The sequence below is a fragment of the Labrus mixtus genome, chromosome 6 (genome assembly GCF_963584025.1).
Source record: "Labrus mixtus chromosome 6, fLabMix1.1, whole genome shotgun sequence".
NCBI lineage: Eukaryota > Metazoa > Chordata > Actinopteri > Labriformes > Labridae > Labrus > Labrus mixtus.
This window is the reverse complement of record NC_083617.1, coordinates 23,120,160-23,136,080: the sequence shown is the minus strand read 5'-3', so window position 1 is coordinate 23,136,080 and position 15,921 is coordinate 23,120,160. Positions and strand designations below refer to the sequence as shown.

Below are 15,921 nucleotides of genomic sequence, written 5' to 3'. Positions count from 1 at the left end.
ACCCAAATTGCATCTGATCTGTAATGGAACTTACACGGTAGTCAGCTGAATTTTCACCCAACTACATGCCGGTGTCACTGACTTACAAACATTTACAAACTGAGATTGATCTATTAAATAGGATTTGCCCCAACTTAAAGCAGATCTAGTATTGCCAAGCAATGAGCAATTGAGCATCACATTCTATTACAATTGCAGCTCTAAGACCTAACAGGACAAGCACAGAGAGCAGTCCCCTGTCTGAGGCTAGAAGTAGATCATTTGTAACTTTACATTTTTCAGGAGTTCTAGTTCATGGTTTTTGTCTTGAAAGAAAATGCAAAAACTTTCAGTAGATTGATAGATTTCAATAGTTACAATGTTAAATTTTACCACAGTAAGGGGAGCCCTTTATTCTTTTGCTTAACTTCTGGTGAGGTGTTGCACTGTCTATTTTTTAGTCTATGGCTAAAAACACTGTTTGAAAGAAACATGATAAACAAACACTATTTTTTCACTTGTGGTACAACCTATACTTGTTTATGTTTGATTAAAAGCAAAAGTTTGTACAAGTTACTCAACATGCCACCATTTGTGGACTTTTTTCCAAGAGTTTTGGACAGCAATACTGTAATATCTTCCCTGTTCTCAAACAGGTTAAATTAACTGTCTTGACAATGCTGGAAATACAACATCCAAATATTTTGCTTATCTGTTAGTTAAGTGTTGTATGTTGATACATTAAGAGACAGTTTAAGGAACATTGTAAAAGTGACAAGTACATACATGAAAATACTTTACCTTATCAGTACGGAAATATGACTTATGGTTGACTGAAATGAAACCTCAAGATGTTGCAGTAGTAAAAGCCTGCATTAGTATGCCACAAATTAATTTTGAAGAAAATAATTCTTCAGTGTCGTATAGAAACAACATTTTTACTGTAACAAAACCTGTTTAAAATACTGAAAACTTCAAAACATATTCTTCAAATGTTTTTGTAAAGATTTTCCTTATGTTTGTATCATCTACACCACAGCATAAAGTCTGGGACTTGTGTTTAAGCCATGCTCAAAGTCAGTATTGAGATTGCGTCAGCTGGCAGAAAGAGCTTTGGCCCAATTAATTTGTGATACAATATTTAACATCTATCATGATTGACTGCCAAAGATACTTCCAAGATATGATGCACATAAATCCCATTTTATGTAATAGGGGATGTATGACACAAATGGTCAGCGAAACTGCTGTCTAAGAAGCAGACCCTCAAAGCTTTATTTATAAAACAGCAGTTTCAACTACATCTGCAAACGAAGAGTGCAAAGTTCATCAACCAACCCTTAAATATGCTGCTGACACAGTCTCTGGACATTCTAGCTTTGGGTCAATAAAGTAGGTATTGTATGAACCATCTTCCAATGCATCACCAAAGAAAAAAATGCCTTGTACAGTTAGGGTTCATTTAGTTCAGATTATATGCAGGTAGATACTTAATGTACATAATTACAAACAAGTGTACACATGCAGGCACAGAGACCTCCGTGCTAGAGAAAATGAGGAGGTGAAGGTTCAGGTTCTAAAGTTCAGCTCAGTTTGACAGGTCTGAAGGCTCAAGAGGTTACTGGGAGAAAGCATCCTCCATCCATTCCAGTCTCTTTTGAGTTTTTTTGAATCCGTCAGTCAACTTTGACCACACTGTAGATTTTGGTAACAAACCAGAAACAGGCAAAGAAGCCAATGGCACCTGTGGACAAATAAGAGTTACAATAAATACAGGTTTCTAGATAAGTTTCAAATATTTATATATTTTCCTAGCACTATAACTCCCAATATTATGTCCGTCAATTGAAATACATTTATTGTATAATATCAGTGTTTTCTAAGAACTCAACTGACCCAATTTGTTTCACCCTTCACAAACCTGGGGCTGTCAATAAGGACCAGTCCAGATGCCTCAACCCAAGCGTAGATTCACAACTTAAACTTGGGCCAAGCAGTTTAAGTATTTAACAAACCAGATTTTGCCAGGGACTTCTAAATATAATTTAATGTCTGCTGCTGTCAGTTTGTAATTTCAGCTCAGTTGTTGCAACCCTCCTCCACTCCAGTCACTTCCAATCCATCTCATCAGTGTCCAAGTCAAGCTCCTGAGCTCATCCCACTTCTTTTCTTAACCATTACCACCACCAATGAATGTCTAGACTCTGGGGGGCTTTCTATCCTGATCTTGGCATCACTACCCCTTTGAGAACGTGAAGATATCACAATGGGATCTAATCGCCAAAGACATGAAGTCTCTCCTGATTGAATTATTCAGCTTTAGGATAGAACTGTGTGTTATCAGTGTGTGATTAGTGAGTTTATCCTGGGGAAATGTGCTGATCATGGTAATTGCTGAAAACATTGCTCATATATATTGTTCCTAAAGTACCGAAATAAACATCAGAGGTCAGAGTTAAGGTGCACAACTGAATAATATTATGTCAACAAAGTCTTGTTGTGAAGGTTGTATCAGCAAATGATGAACCAACAAAAATGATTACTCATATGTTATAGTCTCATCCTTTCTGCCATTAAAGCAGCTGATTTCAGAGGATACACTGATGCCTGACCAGTCTTTAAAACCAGACAGAGGGGGCATATACTGTATTGTTGTCAATAGTTTGTTGAGACTTAAGAATAAGTGGCTATTTGATTTGGCCGGCTCCTGCTCAGTCTTGCATTAGGATTTTAAATCGATTGATCAATTGACACATTCATTTATTAGATTGGCAAAATTGACCTATGGTCCATGTTTGATAACTTATTGGCCATATAAGTTTCTGGGTGATCAACTGTCACTGCCATGTTTACTGTTGTGTTGTTCTGCAGCAGCCAGTTGACCAGAACAAGAGGGTTAGTGTTTAGTGCTAAAGTCATGTATGGGTGTGAATTTGTATTCTTTTCTCAGGTCATGGGCTGATGATGCTTTCATCAGCTCATTTGGACTCTCTGCTCTTTAAGGGACAACATTGCCTAAACAAACTCTTCTACATAACTTTTAAAGTGATTGTTGCTTACGTAGGTAAGGACAAGTTGAAAAAGTAAGTAAGGGAGTGTGTCATCTTTTGTGCAAATCAACTAGACTGGATAGCTTCTTCTCTTAAAATACGGTAATGCTCTGATACTGGATATCATGTACTAAGGCTATTGACAAACTTAAAATGATGATAAAAGTCAAATTTAAAACTACATCAAACTTGTGAATAGGACTTTTCATCATCTGTCTAGGAACATTCCTATTAATTTCCAAAATTAATCTGTAAAAAATGTGTAGCCTTTGACATGAGAAAGAGAATAGTGTGACAATTTAGCATAGAAAAAGAAAATCATTCAACCTCATCATTCTGTTCTCAGATACCTACCAGTGAATAAGAAAAAGATGAGAGCCATGATCATTGTGTATCCAAAGTACAGGATAGTGCTGGCCAGTCCTGTGATTTGCAGCTTTGAGAAGAAGTAGTGAATTGCATATACTAGGAAATAGACAGCAGTGAAGCCACTCGTCAGGAAGGAACGCCACTGCCAATGGTAGTCCTACAAAGTGAGGAAGCACAGTCAGAGTTGATGTGTAAGGGAGGAAACAGTTTGATAAATTACTTTATACTACAAAATACCGCTGTACATTTTAAATTCAACCATCAGAGTTTGAAGTTCTTAAAACAGGTGCCAAAATTGCATGAAGACTTTCAACTGGAACATGATTATCTTTTTTTCCAGTTTTTAAGTAACATTGTTTTTCATTAATTCAAACATATCGATATTTTTACCAAATCAAAATTCATTATTAGCAGGCTTTTTTTTATTTTACAAACTGATATATAACGTTTATAGACATCATTCTGTCATGTAAGTGAAAAACTCAAGTAGAGAGCTGCTGTGGTAAGGACATGTTCAGCTAATATAATTTTTGCTGATACAGCAGATATGGCACCTCAGAAGATATTGGCCCTCACTTATCAATCTGGAGTAGAAACCAGCACAGATTTGGGTATAGAAATCATCGTAACAGGGTCCATGTGGGACTTATGAAACGTGCGTATCTGTGTGGCGGCTGGAAACGATCGTCATTTAAATACCACGGCACTATATATTCACGGTTCAGCTGTCCTCGCCCCCTGAGTCTACAACATGGAGATACATAATACTACGGTGGCTGGGAAGTGCAAAGCAAAATTACAAAGTGTGCAACACTTTTACAACATTTGAGATAAATTTACATTTTGAAAAACATTTTTACATTTTATAAAACTAAATCACGAGATGTGAAACACTTTTACATGGCTGAGAAAAATGTACAAATGACAGAAAACTTTTACCAGTCCCTGAACAAATTTACAAACGACAGTATATTGACAGAAAGGGAATGGACCAAATGCTGGAAATGACCAGGAAGAGATTGAATGAGGGTTCATTTTGTTTGTTTTGGCGGAAAGACTCGGTGGATATTTTGATAAATACAGATTTTTTTTGTACTTTAGCACGTTCTAAATTTAATTAATAAGACAGAATTCTACGCACTGTTGATAAATGAGGCCCCTGGCGTGTGATTTCAGCATATCCTCCGCTCACGTCCAGATTGATAAGTGCTGAACTTTGCGTGGAAATGACCATACACCCATTTTTCTATCGTACGTACGTTTGATAAGTGAGGGCCACCTGTGTAAACTCTGATTTATAGCTTCTGACATACATGAAATCAACAGTAATATCAGTAAAAAAAAAATTATTATAGTTAAAGTACTAGAAGAGTACTAAAGAACTAAAGCGGGATTTTAATCTAAAATGCTTTAATATTGTTATTAAATTACATTATTCAAAGCTCATGTTGGCTTGTATTTATCAAGCAACATATGACACATTTAAAATATAATCCAAACACTTCCCTACAGGGAAGTTTGTATTTTTTTTTTCTTACCTCAGCACATAAGTGGAAGTAGCAGAGCAGGATGGTGGCCTCAGAGCAGGTAATAACCAGAATAATAAAGACTAGGAAAAGAAAGCCAAACATGTAGTACATCTGATGGGACCTGGAGAACAGAAGAGAAAAGTCTGAGTCATCTGAAAATAACGTTGATGAAATACTGTACATATCTGCATTCAAATGAATGTTGTGGTTAGCCAACACATTTGGTAAACATAATATAGAGAAAACTGAAGGTTTTAAAATAAGTTTGCCTTCAGTCATGTTATTACACTGATGTACTGAGTTTGGGGCAGATGTTGCTCAGGGGTAGAGGGGGTCGTCATGTTATTGCTCCAGGTGCCAAAGCCAGTAGGTATTGAATGTGTATGAATGGGATTAGTTGGTGCTGTTGGGTAATTTGTATAGCATCCTCTGCCATCAGTGTATTAAGATTAAGATTAAGATTTACTTTTATTGATCCCCGCAAGGGGAAATTTCAGTTTTTACACTCTGTAAGTCATGAACACACACATGCAGAAACAGGATCTTATGGACATGCACTGATGGAGAGATGTCAGAGTGACGGAGCTGCCCACAGCGGGCGCTCCTGAGCTGATGGTGGGGAGGGGGTTCGGTGCCTTGCTCAGGGGCACCTCGGCAGTGCTCAGGAAGCGATCTGGCACCTCTCCAGCTACCAGACCAACTTCCATATTTGGTCCACACCCAACCCAAGTCCCTACAGACTGAGCTACTGCTGCCCCATATTAGTATTCATGTATGTATGAATGGGCACTACACAAGCACAAGGTAATGGCTTCCTATACCAATTATTTTAGATTGTTTTTCATATATCCTGTCAGAGTTTAATGAATGGGTTGTTTTGCAGTTAAAGAACAATACAAGTTAATAAGTGGACACCAATTTACTCAGGTTGCTCCTGTCCCCAACTCTTTTATAAATATTCATAAGCAGGATCTCAAGTGGCTGTGGCTCAAGGCACAGCCAGGGTGGGGCAGCTTAGAGCTGTGTCTTTTTTTAAAATATGTGACTAAGACTTTCAACATGCACTGCGGGGAAAAATATGAAGTAGTTAATGAGGTCAGCACACACAAGTCTGTGTTGACTGAATGCTGCCCCTGGTTTAGAAGTGACTTGCTGGCCAAAGAATGCTCACTACTGCATTGGCAGCATATGAATGTAATTATTTACTGATAGACACTTTACACAGCAGCCTCTGCCATCAAAGTGTGAATGGGTGAATGGCGCTTTGACTTGCCAAACACTAGAAAAGCACTTTATAAGCTTAAGCCCATTGACCATTTGTTGTTCTGTGTTTAAGTGAGCTTGGTTAAAGGTCAAAACATTCAGTGTCCCAGAAGATTCAGGAGAGACTATACATTACACATGTTCTAGGAACAGCTCAGGATGTCTAAGGGGAGCGCAAATGTCATGACGAGAAGCAATTAGAATGACATCAGAAGTACCTTACAGGCGTTTGAATGTTGTGTAAAATGTTTGTATCTTGTCTTAATTTCTATGTCGCAAATGGAGACGCTGTGATGTGAGACAAATTTCAGACCAAGTCTGACAATAAAGTTCCATCAATCAATCAATCAATCAATCAATCAATCAATCAATCAATCAATCAATCAATCAATCAATCAATCAATCAATCAATCAGTACTCTTCAGGCTGCCTCTATAATCCCAGAAAAGATGAAAGTTGGTGGACTTGTTTTTGATTCATGCGTAGAAGGACTATTTCTATACATGTAAATGAGTTTCTGCCTTAGGGGTTGGTTCACAGCCTCCCATACTTAATTGATTTTCAGGATGTAATCGGAGTTGATGTAAGCTATGACAGTAAAACTGTTTTCTTCTCACCAAATTGAGTTAAGTATGAAGAATAGCTGAATAAATATACATCCAAAAGGCAGAATTCCTCCCATGACGATACCAGGAAAAGGCTTCGTGTAGAATGACTGCTCTGGGATTTGACGAGGAATTTGATTTGTCCGCACTGGATGTTCAATACCCTTTAAAAAAAATCAGTAAAAGAAGATATAGTAAGAGATAGAGGGCAGCAAACATTCAGAGTTACATAATGAATAGACAAACTGATGAAAATGCAACAGAGACAATACTTGCTTTAAATGTAAAACCAACATTTACTAAATGTATTTGGAAGGATTGAAAATAAATTAAGATAAGTAAGTTAATATTTACTCACAGCCTTCTTGAAGCCAAAGTATGCTCCTATAAAGGTAAGTGGCACAGAGATACAGAACCAAAGAGCCAATATGGCTACCAGGGTGCCAAATGGCATGGCTGCTGAAGACCCTTCACCCCATAGGATCAAGTTCATCACAAAGAAATCTGCAAATACCACCCTGAGCCAGAGAGAGAGAGAGTGTTACATGATGCAGTTAACGACCGAGAGAGAAAGAATCATTTGTTGTGTGTTTGAGTTTTGGATTAAAAGTCTTACCCAGGACAGAGTAAGGCTGTCAGCAGAACATTGGTCTTCCACTTCTCCCCTCCAAAAGCTGACAAGTAAGCAAACACAAAGACAAAAAAGAAGAGTTTTTTCCAATTAAATCAAAAATATACCGGTAATTGTTTGTTTTTTTACTGCTGTTGCAAATGTAAAAGTAATACATGTATGTATACATTTACTTATTTTTAAAAGGCAACCTTGATTTACTAATAGTCAGTGTAACCAAAAACTAATTCCCTATGTTTTTCCCTTCAATCACTGTTTTTTTCAGTTGCCTGCTTTGCTCTCACTTACATTTGTAGAGGCGAGCAGCCACAAATCCAGCAGGAGTTCCCAGAAGCACCCAGAGAACGACGGCACACGTCATAAGAGCGCCACGGTTCGCCGGAGAGAGGAACCCCAGACAGGCAAAGACTGGAAACAGGGGACGACAAGTTAGTCAATCAAAATAAGTCAGACATTAAAAGAGCCCTACTTCAACTGGATATTTTGAAGCTGATACAAACATTTCTATTTGAAAGTTTGATGTGATTATGACCTATTGATATAGGAAAATATTGTTGTTGTATTTTATAACAGAGTACAACACATTCAATTAAAAGCAATAATGTCAGAACTAAGACATCTACTATTATTGTTAACAATGAATGAAAGTGGTGAATGTGATTGGCCATGATAGCCACAGCCTCTTACACAAACAATTATACTATCTGATAATGTATTCTAACACCGTGTCCTAACAGCACGCGAGGGGTTGTATGATTTCATTCTTCGTTCAGTGAATTTTAGATTCCCTTTTCAAACTATAGGACACGTGGTGCTTTGGTATTGAAGATGGATTAACGGATGTGTGGAGCTTTGTATTGTGGAGCTCAAATCACAGCACTCAGAGGCTCGTCAATTAAGTTGCTCGCAAGCAGTTAGGACACTCCAAGAGGAAACAATAGAATTAAGCCGATTTTGTCGCTGACGCTCACTTGCGTCATGCGCTGTTAGGAGCGGCTGTAATGGTAGGCAACCAAGGGGAAAAAATAATCCCAGGGTTAGAAAAATAATACCTTTTAGTGACATTTAGGTTTTTTTTGCCATTGTCTTTTCTAAACTTGGTTTAGACGGATCAAGTGACCCAGGGTCAAAATTAACATAACACATCCAAAATAGCTGATGGCATTTGACAGGCAGGTAATTAGACAACAAACCTATGAGGTACTGTCGACATGGGTGGTACTAGTTAGACACCAATGACCGTTTTATTAATTGTACCTAATTCTAAAAGAAATCATGAAGAAGTCAATACATACACAGGGTGACAAAGGTCATAATGAAGATTTGAGTCCCAGAGCCGAGGAAAACAGACAACAGCATTCCCTTTCTAGGAGGGCGGAAAACATCTCCATGGACCAACTTCCAGCCAAACTCCTCCTGGGCATCCTCCTGTAGAATATTTCAGATATGCAGATATAATTGGTCCATCCCAATGTGACCATAAAAAAATATTTGTGGCACCCTGACTGCCTTGTGTGATTCCATTTCATGTGATAGTAATTTGGTTTAAATTATATAATGAATCATAGCTGTATGAACCTAGAACTATTACTAATTGTCTGACTTTCATCTGCATCGTAGGTTTAATGTATTTCTGTTAGAAAAAGGAGGTTCTTACCACAGAGTCCATCTGATTGTATCTTGCTATGTCTTTATGAAGAGTTCGCAGCATGATCATGGCTACCATTCCAGACAGGAACAACACAATCACCAACGAGTTCATAATACTGGTGAGACAAATCAGGAAAAAAAAAATAAAAAATCACTTTCAGCTTCTTTGGTTCCCTACTTACACATTAAAGTTCTATCAGTATTTTCATATGGATTTTCTGTGCATGGAGAAAAAAGGTCACACACAAAGACAGTAAGCTAGCGCAATAAGTGATTGTGTTGCTAGAGCAAATGACAAATACCAGGACCTGTGCAGGAGGTCTTTTGTATTTCAGCTGTAATGACTGATATTTCTGTCTGCACACGAAAAAGTAAATGACTTGGGTTCAAAGCTGAATTCCACAGCTCAGGTGTGCAATCCTTTTGGGTTTAAGACTAAGCCTTTGAGCCTTTGAACAAGACCAAAAGTGATAATTGTTAAAAAGACAAAAAAAAATGGCAATACAACCAAAAAGCTCCAAAAATAAAAATACAATTGAGAAAGTGGGTAGGCAGCACAGTGCTTGAACAGTGCACTGAATCATTCTCCACTGTAGGGTTTTTTCTTCTCATATTCATGTCAATGTCTGAATACATCTAAAAACACATCAGTGAAATAAAATGGAACAAAATTAGACTTTTAGAATTCATTGCACTTTGAGACATGCTTCGCACACACATGGGGCCTAAAACCACAAACAGGACCTAAACACATGAATTAAAGGAGAGATGTCAGACTGAAGAGGCTTCACAGGGACTGGCTCCCCACTTATCAAAATATCATTCGACCTTTATTTGTAGAGCACTAATTCATAACAAAGGAGCAGACCATACTCTTGGTTAAAAGACCTTAGCCAGTACTTGAGAAGTAAACTGGAATCTCTCTAGCAACCAGTCCCAATTCTACTTGTGATAAAATCAGGGACTCGGACCGTCCCATGAAAACAGTGTTTTCTACAGAATCTAAAGTTATGTTTATGCTGCTGTATAAATAGGAAGGCAATCCAGTCTTTTAAAAATATATTTTTCAGTTTAAATTGTTTTTCACAGACTTTCCCACAGAGAATCTGAAACTTAACATTATTAACGTTATAGCCTGTTGTACACTGTTGTACACTGCAGCTGTAAACTTAGCAAAAGAGCCCTGTGTTTGCTCCAAAAATCGTAGACATCGTTCCTGACAAACGCTCCATATTTTTTGTCTGACTTATGTGCTGCCAGCACAGACAAATACACACAAGTTCAAAACTGTCAACGCTCATATAAGAAAAAAAAAAGATTTCTGTAGATCACAGAAAACTTGTTATTCACAGAAAGATATCTATTTTGTTGTCAAACACTTTTGGTTATTATTGGAAATAAAAAAACACAAACCTTATATCTTTATTTCTTCAGTTACTTCTTTTTGCAACTTTTATGTATTCATATGTGAGCTACTAATCCTGACAAAATCTTCATGCTTATGTTCTACCAATGTACGCCAGTGTGTTTGAGTGTCTTCTACCTGAACCACTGGATGTTTGTGTGTGGCATTGACTCCAGGATGTAGTCCCATCTAGACGCCCAGCGAATATTCTTATCTTCCTAAAACACACAAACAGTTCTCTGTGAATTGATCTACATTCCATTATTAATTCCATCTAAATGTTAAAGCTTTCTTATTAGCCATTCAAAGATAGTTGGTTATTAGTATATAATGTAATCAATGCACATCAATGTAATACCAGTAAACAAGCAAATTCAATGATCTGTTTTAACAAAAAAATAGAAAACCAGGTCTTAATCATGTAATCTGAAAATGATGCTGTAAAACTGAACATTAGTGTGAGCACACAGGGCGCACTAATGGTGTGTTCCATTTGATCTCGGAAGTCGGAAATTCTGAGTTGCTGGTCTGATATGTCATCAGGAACTCTGAGAATCTTCTTTAGGCCGAGTTCAGATCCAATATGGCTGCTACGTGCATCGACAGGGATGTTTAAGCTGTAACTGTTGTGTTTATTAGTAGCTTAGTCGTTTTATGTGTAATTATATCAATCACAACGATGGTATCGTGCAAGTTCTCTCTGTACGAGGTGTTGTCATGTTATCTTCAGTCAGAAACTATCACGTGGTGTCTTGTTATCGTCTGGTATCAGCTAACCAAACAAAGGTACTCCTGGAGGCGTCCATGCTGCTTGTCCAACTTGCAACTGGAACGCAGTTAACTCTGTGTGACGTCATTCCCAGCTCCAAGATCTGAGCTCCGAGGTAAATGGAACGCAGCATTAACCTCCACGCCATTGAACTGGCATTTTCTTGAGCCACACCTAGGGTTTATTCTTACGACAATTGTGGGTTTATCTTGTGAGAAACATTAATTCAATTAAAAAGAATTATCAAGTGCACTCCAATTGAAACTCCAAGACAACTTGTTTCCAAACTCTCCTCAGGATTCCCAAACTGTCATTGTAATAACGGGGAAAGCTCCTGTGTGCAATCACTTACTTACTCACTACTTGAGGTACATCCGCTCTTTTCACTTTCTCCTGATTTCACTATTTCTTCCAATTACATTTCTTAGCCAAGGTCTCCATTTAAGCCATAACACTGTGCTTACCACAAAGTTGACGGAGTAAGTATATGGGATTTTGAACACTCCAGTGTGTTTGTTTTTCAGGAACTTTGGCCCTCCAGAACAATCAGGACTGTCGTCATTAGGGTTTTCATAACTGGACAGAGAAAGAAAAAGAAATAAATGAAATAAGTTATAAATCATACCAAATGATACCAAAATAGTTTGCATATTTAGATCTGAATATAATATAGGCGTACAAATGAGAACATGACTTAATGGTTCATTAACGTCACATATTATGCGTGTGTCCCTCGCCTGTCTACAAAACCCCAATTATGAGAGAAGTCCAGCCTCTCCGTCTCTTGCCTGCTCCACTTTTCGGAAAAATGTGTGCTCAAACCGGCCGTTTGGAGATTTTCCCTTTGTGACATCATTAAGGACAAAATATCCCCCCACAGGTGGGTGACACTCCCACAGCTAGATGTTTGGTCTGCCCCCTGAGTCAGTCTCTCCGTAAAGTACATAGTGCATGGTGCAAGAAAGCCCGAGCCAACTGAGTCCTTCCAGAGAGGGGCGTGGTCAGACCCATCTCTTGTATTTAAAGCTACAGACGCAGAAACAGTCTGTTCTGAGCAGGGCTGAAAATAGAGGGGTTTATAGACATGATCAAATACAGGATCAGAGTGGATCTTTGGCAAGAAACCTCACAGAAATGTTCTGGGGACCTCTGAGACTTATTTAAAAAGATTGAAAAGGAGAATAATATGTGACCTTTAACACATCTTTGGTATTCATTGTTTTAAAGATACAGCATTTAGAAAAGGATCTCTGATTGGACTAGATGTAAAAATACATCAAACAAAATACTAAGCCAAAAAACTGTCACTGATTACCTTTTGGGTTCGATCTTGGCAGCAACCAATCTTGCTCCGAGTTGCTCATGCTCAACAATGTGGTAGTGGATGGTGATGTCTACATGGTTAAAAATGTAAAAAGCATCTTTTTCATTGAAGTTAGACTGGAAAACAAAAAAACAAAAAAACAAAAGTTAAAAGAATTGACAGGGTAATATTGTATTATTTGACTTATTACTACATAACCACGTGGACCCCAGGAAGAGTATCTGAGCTTTCGGGTACAGCTAACCAGGATCCTAACAGATAAACAAATAAACTATAACTCTTTAGAGAACTTCAGAGATTAGGACAATTACAAGTATTAAAACTGAACACTGTGGCAAACAATGTTGCATGACACCAGTCCCCTTTCTATCCCCAACAAACCTGATCCACAGACACCAGACTCAACAAGAATTTGCTTGTTCTTTAAAAAACAAAAACTCACCCATACCAAATTATCTAAATGACTGACTTGGGCATTATATTCAGTAAGTAGTCTTTTTTTAGTTGAACAACTACTATATGTACCTCATTGTGTAGGACTGATAACTGATAAAGGGGCTTTGTTTTGTTTCCACGTGAGATCCACTCACATTGACAACGCATGCATCTTTGGGTCGGCCTGCTTCTGTTACGTAACAGCCAATAGGAAAACCAGGATTACAAAACTTCTGTCCATCTTCAACATCATAGCACCACGTGACCGGCATGTTGTCAACGATCCTATACACAGACACAAAATGAAGGGCTGTGATGATCACAAAAAATAAACTCAAATAGTCAACAAAGTATTAAAATATCAACTCTTAAAAGTTCACATGTTGTTGGTCAGTATTTACATTTCTCATGATTGACAGAATACAAGCTTCCTGAATGCTGAGTAGTGTTTTCAAGAATCATACATACCAGTGATGCTGGTAGTTCAGTAGCATGCCCTTCTTGAGGAAGTCCAGTTTTGCTTTGTCTGTTGGGTTGCTGGCATCGTAGGTTCTAGTACACACCTTCTGACACACTGCAGGTTTCTTAAATTCAAACTGACACACAGGACACAAAGTTAGAACACATTTGCTATTGGTACTACAACAACTAGTTTATTTTTTTCATATCATAATTTAAAATATGAATACACTTTGCAAGTTTTACAATAAACCAAAGGAAATCTATTTGACAAACCGGTAAGTAATTAAGCAAGTAGAACGGGTCCAATAAAAAAAAATGTATTATTGATGCAAAAAGTCTGTTAAAATAAAACACAATTAAATATTCAAAAAATATAAATTAATTTTCCTGGTTTAATCTGCAGTTTATATGTTTATGTGCAGTGGGAAACATCACTTCTACAAAGACGGGGGCTACAGCACTGAATCATTCTCCACAGTAGGGTTTTATTTACTTTCCTATGAATAATAAAACTAAAAATAAAATAATAAATAAAGCAGTTAGAAACGTTTTTCTATCTGCTGTGTTTTTTGTGTAACAATGTTGACAGGAGAAATCCCAATTGGAAATAAGCAGCATGGCCTCGAGACAAGCCTCCAGCTTGTCTGATGTTGCGTGTCCTCATAAGAGGGCCACTGATTATTAAACTGGCCTCCTTTAAATTTCTGAGCAACCATTTAATGACACTTACATTTTAACTCAACAGTGTGTTGTACCGTGTTTGAATAAGTCTGAGTTTAAATGCTTGTTACTGCAAATACTAAACATGTATATGCACTAGTGAGTGTACTTGTGTGAGACTGTGTTGCTTTCAATGCATGTTACCTTGTATGGTGAAGGTTCGATTCGCTCCCCAAAAAGCACCTGTCCCAGATTCTCGGATGGCCGCTTCAAAGTTTTTTCTGAGCAGAAATCAAACCTGTACAAAAGGAGGCATACATTAAATAGTATGGAGGAATAACAGGTTACACTTCTTAAAATGTGTTATTCCCCCTTAACACTGCAGTAACATGGTTTCTTTATTAAATGTTCTAATTAGTTACAGAGAGGGGTTTCAGGCATCTGTTTTTGAATACTGAATTTGTATATTTTAGGATATATTAGCACATGTTGGAATGGTCCTCAATCTGATTACCATTTTCATGAAAATACAATAATGCCACTCAAAAAATAAACAATTGCAATTATGTTAAAACTCAATATAAGAAAATGATTACATGTTTCAATCTTAAACATGCTACCTCACAGCCATTTCAGTTCTATTCATAATATGGACCATCTTTGAGTACATCACCAACCAACCATGTGAAAATAATGATTTTCATACCTAAAAATTATTATATTTGTTGCTGATATTGTAGTTATTATTTTTGTTATAATTATCCCTGTTGTTTTCTTTTTGAATATTTACCTAAAAATGTACCTTAGCTTTGAACTGTTAGTGAGACAAGTAGTGAAGGTTTAATGTTTATAAAGGAGGTGATCAAAAGGAAAGTATCACACAAAGGAGCAAAGCAGAACATTTCTACTTACGCAGTATACTCATAAGGCAAAACTGACTCCACTGAATCCAGCCTGTTCACAAACAGCTCAATGGTCGACTAGAAGAAAACAAACACAAACATAAACATGTAGGTTAATAATATAAACTCAACACACACTCTGATAGGTAGAAGAGTGTGACTTTTGATCAATATTCTAACTTTCCAACCAGGACTCACTTACCGTCTGAAAGATCCTGCAGATAGTTTAATTGCCAAATAATTAATTTTATAATGAATCTAGTGACAAGGCACATTGTTAGTTATATTATTCGTTAGCTGTGCTGTGGCTACCGTTAGCTGACTCAAAACACAGCTGTTTATTCCTCCTCTTCTCACTTTCAATCCCTGGTCTCTGTTGATTGACTTCTGTTTTACCTTCTGATAGCTGTAACACAGGCATCCTGTGGTAGTTTATATTTACCTTGCAGTCTGGAACTTGGTCTTTACCAGGCTCACAGAAGCTGACGGGGGCCAGACCCGGGAGGTAGAAGCCGGCCGCTGGAGCTAGCAGCGCAGCTCCAAGCAGCCAAAGCAACATCTTCACACCACACAAGCTTCTTCTCTTGGTATCTACACAATACTATCGCTCCTATTCTCGGTTACCCCTGCTGCAGACATCCATACGGGAATACCACCAGCATCCGGGTCTGCAACTTGCAGACACGGGACTCCCAGGCAGACACGTCACATACCGGAAGTCCAGCTACGAAGAGTACCGAGGGCCCGAGTACCGACCTCGGAGTGAGGACCCTATTGTATCTGTAGGAGTTTTTCCATGGTATTCCTGTGCACAAATTAATCTCTAATTTGTGGGCTTTAAAGTGCACGAAAATTCTCAAATGTTTGCACTCAGATCAGGAGTGCGTT

At 37.8% G+C, this 15,921-nt stretch overlaps 1 protein-coding gene across 1 annotated transcript; it reads right to left on the bottom strand.

The window, feature by feature from the left end:
- Positions 1–1,231: 1,231 nt before the first annotated feature.
- On the bottom strand, positions 1,232–15,740 carry tm9sf2 (transmembrane 9 superfamily member 2). Its single transcript, XM_061040568.1, has 17 exons — positions 15,476–15,740; positions 15,044–15,111; positions 14,336–14,429; positions 13,478–13,605; positions 13,165–13,294; positions 12,566–12,690; positions 11,715–11,826; positions 10,620–10,699; positions 9,084–9,192; positions 8,722–8,854; positions 7,715–7,834; positions 7,412–7,469; positions 7,154–7,313; positions 6,808–6,959; positions 4,937–5,048; positions 3,384–3,555; positions 1,232–1,723 (listed from the first exon to the last, which is right to left on the bottom strand). Exons 1-17 carry the CDS (start codon positions 15,590–15,592, stop codon positions 1,656–1,658), a joined length of 1,938 nt encoding a protein of 645 aa, XP_060896551.1. The 5' UTR covers positions 15,593–15,740; the 3' UTR covers positions 1,232–1,655.
- Positions 15,741–15,921: the final 181 nt, after the last annotated feature.

Bases quoted from the DNA above. Each gene is read 5' to 3' on its own strand.
- tm9sf2 (XM_061040568.1), bottom strand. From the start codon at position 15,592: ATGTTGCTTTGGCTGCTTGGAGCTGCGCTGCTAGCTCCAGCGGCCGGC. The intron at 7,470-7,714 runs GTAAGTGAGAGC...CTTACTTGTCAG, and splicing joins GGCTGCTCGCCTCTACAAAT to CTTTTGGAGGGGAGAAGTGG. The intron at 7,314-7,411 runs GTAAGACTTTTA...TCTCTGGCTCAG, and splicing joins ACAGCCTTACTCTGTCCTGG to GGTGGTATTTGCAGATTTCT.